We start from the raw sequence: 7,873 nt of genomic DNA, 5'->3' as shown, positions 1-7,873 counted from the left end.
AAAAAATAGTATTCATGCTAAATTAATTAGATATTTTCTGTATATTTTTAATGTAGAAAAAATGCATGTACACAATTAGTAGTGCTAATACCAACAATAACACTTTTTTCAAGGATATTCAATAAAGGTTTGAGGAAAATAAAATCTATTTAAAAAAAAATATTTATAGTCAGGGACAGCCTCCCATACACCCTCAAGCAAGCAAGAATCTCCCGGAAATTACCAATTTTCTGCAAATTCATAATATTTGTATGTTTTTAATACTTTATTATCAATTGTCTCACAGAAGTCAGTGCTGATGAGAATCACCATCACAGCAAAATAAAATTAAATATGTTAAGAAAGCTCATTTAACCAGATCTCCCGGATTTCTGTTCAACATTATTCTTAAATAAGATAAACAATATAAACTACTATACTTTAATGACAGTGCCATCATCTAATCGACACTCTCGACAGTACTTCTCCTCAAGGCTGACACATAGTCCTGTGTTACTAGGTAATGCATTGATGAGCTGAGAGAATGCCTTGTTTTGTTCATCATCAAACTGTGCTCCTGGAGCACACCTACATTGTTGATATGCAACGTTGCAAACCGCTGGTTTCCTAATACTTAGGTTATTAGTCCAATCAAGGCCAGAGTCTATTTTCTTACGCTCTTCGCATGTCAAGACATAATCACAATCTGCTGGACAACCTGTTAGCAAATATCAATGAGACATTTTTATAGGATATTTTGTACCAGGGCTAAATTTATATATATATTTTTTTAAAGTTGTTTCAAAAGCAATTTTTTAATTGTAATTACTTCTCGATCACTCATAAAAAGGCTGCCTTCAGTGGCATTTGCGAGGCTGTGTACTGGGGCAGGTCCAAATATTTGCAGGAGAGGGTGCAAAAATCAAAAGGGGCACTCCTATATAAATCACATAAGTATTAAATGAAGTGGGGGACCATATTCTGTCTTGTCACTTCCATCCTTTGGGATACTTGAAAGCCAAAAATATCCGCACTAGGAGTATCATTAATGTGTAGATAATCATTCTGTGATTCGTCACGCATTGAAAAATTTTAGTGATTAATGTGGTCACTTTATAATATATATTATTTCGTTAAATTTATTGAATATACAGGTTTATATCAGTCGCTCTACCTGAAGTTTAAAAAATATACTAAATATTACACTGCTCCTTTCACTGTACTGTATTAACGTAATTTGATTATTGAATTCTCAAACGTGTTGATTTTGTAGCTTGTAAAGCCCTCGTCCAATATTTTGTAGATTCATATTACTGCATATATAGGAACTCAAAAAATGTCAATAGTAAGACACCTAAAAGAATGGTGCAGTACAATATACTATCTGAGTACACATCTGGACGGTAAATTGTCACAAACTTTTGGTCCTTACTCAAATTAGTATATGATGCATATGTTCACACTGTGATAAATATATTCTTATTAGTTCTAGTCATGCCTGTTGATCATTCTACCTTACCTTTACCTTTGTATTCTATTTGCAATAGTCCTGAATTGTTGCCCATTTAAAGAAGTTTAGTTCTGTACTAATTACTTAAAAACTAAACAAAAAAATAAGCATAACAACATCATTGTGTAAACTCACGTGGATACTTGGTTGTTCCTGAAAAAAAAAAAAAATTAAGTGCAATTTACTATCAAATTATTAGATGGGTCGTGGCTAGTGTTGGGAATCACAACTTGAGTCCAAGTGAAAAAAGTTTGAGAAGCGAGGTTTTTGAAGATGCTTAACTCGACCTCTGTGACACTGTGTGGTAAACGAAGTTTGTTTTTTCACAGAGAACATACTGATTCAAATTTAGAAAAGTAGGCTTACTCTACAATTGATTGTTGACAGGGTGGATTTAGAGAGGGACAAATCAGATTTAAGTCCCCTTCCCCAAAATTTAACCCACCATGTATTTTTATAAATGTAGATTGGCCAGTTAGTATAATGTAGGCCTAAATTGGGCTCATGATGATATTTGTTTATCAACCACCCACAGAATATTCTACTTTAGGGGAGACTTCAATATTATTGTATTGCTTGCTAATCTTTTAATGAGAGATGCTCAACATTTTTATTTAAATATTTTAACAAGTTTTCATTTAATTGTAAGAGAAAATAAAGTGTCTGAGGCAACACTTACCATTTATCGGTGACTCTGTTGTCTCTTGTTTAGAACATTTACAACACTCTCCTTCAGGCTTGTACAAAAACAGTCCCTTCTATAAACAATATATAAAAATTTTAAAAATACATTAGACAAAATCAACTTTACTCCCCAAATTTATACTGTAAAAAATGTTGTAGATGATCGACTGTCTAGACAGAGAAAGAAATAGGTAATTTTGCTATTTATTCTCTATATATCAGTTTAACATTGACAACAATCATATAAAATTGCAGTTAATCTTGGCAACATGTTCTGTATTCCAAGTGTCAATCACAATTCTAATGCAGAAGAACTTATGTGTGCAGATCTTTTTTCAATCCACTTATACTGGCCACTCTACCAGACAATGCCGAGGCTTAGCAATGGCTAACAGCTTATTCCTCTACATTCAGTAATGAATACAGGACTACCTTTTCCTTATAGTGTATATCGCCTGTATACTATTGATACAATAGCTATTGATACATTAGCTATTTAGTACTGTTGACTGGTTTATGGAGTATTTCATTTACAGTAATTTAATTATTGATTGATTGTTCTTCTATCAATCCACTAACTCAGTCTTGAATTATTCAACTGGCTTGGAATGATTTTATTATATAGGCATGATCCAAAATTTAAAAAGTAAAAAACAAATTAATACAAAATAATTGATTGTTTGACTAATTGGCTGGTTGGTTGATTGAATTAAGCAACTGGGATAGACTGTGTTATAGATATGTAAATAATATATTGATTGATTGATTGGTTGACTCATCATTTTGATGAGTGTTATATTGGTCAATTGAGGTGGGAAAATTTTATACATAATATATATATATTTTTTTTAAGAGTGTACTAAATGTGTACATAATGTCATCCATATGCTTTGATTGTAAATAGTGATTATAAATGTATGAATGGAGAAATAAAGGTGGGAAAATCCCACGAAAGACAAAAAAAGAAATTGTTTTGCTTAAAGTAAATCAAGAACTTGAGTTGTATCATATTATGGTAGATCAACATGCACATACGCAAGCCTTAGAAAGACATTGTAGACATTAAATAATAAAGACAAACCTTTGAACAGTCCTCCTCTGTTAAACTACATTGCTTTCTGCACTGACCAACAACATCATTATAGTCAAACTCCATACATTTACAAATCTCACACTCGTTGCGTGTCAGAGTTTGGCCCTCCTAAAAAATAGTATTCATGCTAAATTAATTAGATATTTTCTGTATATTTTTAAAGTAGAAAAAATGCACTGTACATAATTAGTAGTGATAATACCAACAATAACACTTTTTTCAAGGATGTTCAATAAAGGTTTGGAAAATAAAATCTATTTTTTAAAGCATATTTATAGTCAGTGACTATTCCAGCGTATTATAAAAGGTCAGCTTGTAATGCAATAACGTGATGGTTTATTGCATACTTATTTTTTTAAAGATGATCGGAGAAGGGCGGAATAAAAATTTAAAAAAAATTTTGTTATCTTATTTAGCAACTAATTTTGCCAAAAACATCCACATGGAGGAGAAAAGTCTCCCACAAATTATGGGGAGGGGTCTCTCACAAGTAGGGACGGCTTCCCATACACCCTGAAGCAAGCAAGAATCTGGGTCCTCGGGGACCCAGCCTGAATTTCCCAGTGTGTAGGCATACATATACGAGGACAAATAAAGAATTATTATTATTATAAATCTCCCGCAAATTAGACCATTTTCCCCAAATTCATAATATTTGTATGTTTTTACTACTGAATCAATTGTCTCACAGAATTCAATGCTGATGAGAATTACCATACACAGCAAAATAAAATAAAAATGTTAAGAAATCTTATTCAACTAGATCTCCCAAAAGGGATTTCTACCAGCCACTGGTTTCATTGAGAAAAAAATTGTTCAATTTTATTCTTAAATAAGATTTACAATATATAACTACTATACTTTAATGACAGTGCCATCATCTAATCGACACTCTCGACAGTACTTCTCCTGAAGGCTGACACATAGTCCTGTGTTACTAGGTAATGCATTGATGAGCTGAGAGAATGCCTTGTTTTGTTCATCATCAAACTCTGCTCCTGGAGCACACCTACATTTTTGATATGCAATGTTGCAAACCGCTGGTTCACTTATACTTAGGTTTTTAGCCCATTTAAGACGGGAGTCTATTTTCTTTCGATCTTCGCATGTCAAGACATAATCACAATCTGCTGGACAACCTGAAAGCAAATATCAATGAGAAGACATTTTTATAGGATTTTGTATCAGGACTAAATTTAAATGTATTTTTTTAAAGTTGCTTCAAAAGCAATTTTTGAATTGTAATTACTTCATGATCACTCACGAAAAGGCTGCCTTCAGTGGCGTTTGCGAGACTGTGTACTGGGGCAGGGCCAAATATTTGCAGGAGAGGATGCAAAAATCAAAAGGGGCACTCCTATATAAATCAAATAAGTATTAAATGAAGTGGGGGAACCATCTTCTGTCTTGTCACCATCCCATCCTTTGGGATACTTAAATGCCAAAAATATCCGCACTAGGAGTATCATTAATGTGTAGATAATCATTCTGTGACTCGTCACACATTGACAAATTTTAGTGGTTAATATGCTCAATTTTTAATATATTATTTCATTATTCAGTATTTATTGAATATACAGGTTTATATCAGTCGCTCTAACTGATGTTTCACAAATATATGGAAAATTACTCTGCTCCTTCTGAACTGTATTAACGTAATTTGAATATTGAATTCTCACATATGTTGATTTTGTAGCGTGACAAGTCCTCGTCCAATATTTTGTAGATTCATTAGTGCAAAATTATTTTTATGATATTTTAATGGACATATATATAAACTCAAAAAATGTCAATAATGGTAAGACACCTAAAAGAATGGTGCTACAATATACTATCTGTGTAAATAACACATCTGGACAGTAAATTGTCACAAACATTTTGTCCTTACTCAAATTAGTATATGATGCATATGTTCACACTGTGATAAATATATTCTTATTAGTTCTAGTCATGCCTGTTGCTCATTCATACCTTCCTTTTACCTTTGTATTCTATTTGCAATAGCCCTGAATTGTTGCCCCTTAAAAGAGGTTTACTTCTGTATTAATTACTTACAAACTAAAAAAATAAATAAATATTAGTAAAATAGCATAATTGTGTTAAACTCACGTCTTTCTGGAACATTTGTAGTACTAGGAGCAAATGTATTTTTGAAACCTGTAATTAACATGTAATATTTATTTTTAAATAATTTTATTCCCAAACTATGGATCACGACCCAAAAGTTGGTCGCTAAACTTTTGCCTCGGTCGCAAGAAAGTTTGCAAAAGGTTTAAAAAAAAAAACAGATTGTCAATTCATTTGTGATAAAATTGACTTGGTTGATGGAAGGTCTTTAACTTTAAATTCAAATTTGCTTCATACCCATTGATCAATGATGGAGTCAAAGATGCTTAAAATACAAAAACAATTTTAAGAAGGTTTGTGATGTAGAATACACCACCTTAGTAGGCCTACTTTGATGTACATGGCTATCAACAAGGCAATAAATATAATTTATATAGTGCCAATTCCAATTATGATTACTTCGAAAGACAAGAGATGTTATAGAGCTACGCTTCCCAACATATGGGTTGCAAACCCAGAAGATGGTCGCCTATGGATTGCCGAAATAAACGACTACCAATGATACTAAAGATTCGATGGCCCAACAAAATAAACAATGTAGAGCTACACGAGAAGGCAAATTGTAATGAAATAAGCACAGAGGTCAGAAGAAGGCAGTGGATTGGTCATGTGGTGACACGACAGGAAGATAACAACAGTAGAGTGGCAAGGACTAAAGAAAACATGGAGGAAACAGTGGAGTAGGAAAGGACAGCAATGGGGTAGAGATTTTGAAAAGCGGCAGAGGAAACAGCAAGACCAAAATAAATGGAAAGATTACGCTATGGCCTTGTGTGTCTCATGGTACAAAGAGGATAGGAGAGGGAGGTAAGGTCGCTTTTTTTTTTTGGTGTATTGACCATTGCCTGTTAAAATTAAATCTTGATTCTTCAAGAAATTCTTGATTTTACTTCAGACAGTAATTATCTTTAATTTAATCGATGTAAAAATTTACTTCGTACCTGTTGTTTCTGATGTTGGGGTTGAAGATGCTGAAAATAAAATCAAAATCAAATTACCTTAGACCATGTTTTTACTGAATATCAAGAAAGAAACGGTTCTCTTATCAATGGTTTATTATCGGATTAGCAAAATAAGAATTTGAATAGAATAAATTGTAGTGGAACACATCCGACAGTTCTGATCATTATTGGAGAACTTAAGAATATGTCCAAATGTAAAATAATGTAGGAGGCCTAAATTATTTATTGTCTTTTATTCAATTTGTATGAATTAGTTTGGAGCTAATATATAATTAATGATGGATGAAAAATGAGATTTGTAAGTTTTTAGCTTGAAGACAACCATAGAAATACAGTATAGACAGTACAGTAATGCACAGATGTTGGCTCCGTTAAGAGCACACCTTTTTCATTTTCCACTTCTTGGAAGAAATGAGTAGTTTGTAAACATTTGTTGGCACCATGACCATTGGGGAATGGTGCAATATAAACATAAATTTGTTGAACAGTTGAAACTAGAGCAGTTACTCTATAGAATGTAATAATTTCAACCATCACTCCTTGACGTAGGTTGAATGATGGTTCATAAATTCCAAATGAAAAAAGTACTATCAACTAAACGTCTTTTTTCCCCTATCGTGATGTAATCCCTAGGCCTCACTTATAATATGACAAGCACGAACAGTTAAGGCCTAGGCCTACTTGGTAGGTATTCATTTCATTGCTTTTTTTTGGCCTGGTAGAATCTTTGCATGAGGTATATATAAGAAATATTGGCTTTTCTGGATTTAGAGAATGGTAAAACCTATACCCCTTCGGTGATGTGGAGCCTACTATGTATCTTCCCAAGGGCAAGCTTGAAGACAACAGAAATTTGACATTAAATGAGATAAAAAGAGATTTGGAAGACTTATATTTAAAAAATTACAGCTGTCAAAGTAAAATTAAGGAATGATCATATAAATTCAGATTAGGATTTCTGAAATGTCATACGTATAAAGAACTTAAGACTGACACTGATAGGCAGTATTTGGGTTTTTGCTTACCGTATATGGTAAGGCAATCTGCATACAAGACAGCCTTTCTTGGACGATTTTTGTATGTCATATAAGATGACACCCTGTTTTTCGATCTTTTGCTGCTTTTTACGTTCTTGATATTGCATCTAGCTGGTTAAAAACGGAGCCAAATATATGGCTAATCCTCCAAATAATACAATTTTATGGGCTTTTAAATATTCATTAAAATCTTATTTTCCCTAAAACTTAAAATTATATTCATACACACTAACAGAGTAGATTAATTTCAGTAGTAAATTCATGTGTTATGGATGATCTTCACATAAGATAAACTTGATTTAAAAAATAAAAGATGTGTATGATGCGCATATAAGGCAACCACCTGTTTTTCGGTCATAATTTGCTATTTTAAGTCTCATTTTATATGCAAGAATATACGGTATATTGGCATTATGTTTGCAAATCACAACAACAAAACAGCCAATCAAATTGTTTTTTTTTTCTTACCTGAGCAACCTTG

At 32.6% G+C, this 7,873-nt stretch overlaps 1 protein-coding gene across 1 annotated transcript; it reads right to left on the bottom strand.

The window, feature by feature from the left end:
- Window positions 1–419: 419 nt before the first annotated feature.
- On the bottom strand, window positions 420–5,634 carry LOC117111755 (the record flags this gene model as incomplete). Its single annotated transcript, XM_033254751.1, has 7 exons — window positions 5,631–5,634; window positions 5,376–5,423; window positions 4,128–4,405; window positions 3,255–3,374; window positions 2,169–2,247; window positions 1,625–1,642; window positions 420–697 (listed from the first exon to the last, which is right to left on the bottom strand). Coding segments are annotated over exons 1-7 (825 nt in total), but the record flags the coding sequence as incomplete, so codon positions are not given.
- Between the last annotated feature and the right edge of the window lie 2,239 nt (window positions 5,635–7,873).

Source organism: Anneissia japonica, unplaced genomic scaffold, assembly GCF_011630105.1.
Source record: "Anneissia japonica isolate Jap-2015-1 unplaced genomic scaffold, ASM1163010v1 scaffold7217_len8181_cov157, whole genome shotgun sequence".
NCBI classification, from domain to species: domain Eukaryota; kingdom Metazoa; phylum Echinodermata; class Crinoidea; order Comatulida; family Comatulidae; genus Anneissia; species Anneissia japonica.
This window is presented reverse-complemented; position numbering and strand designations above follow the sequence as displayed.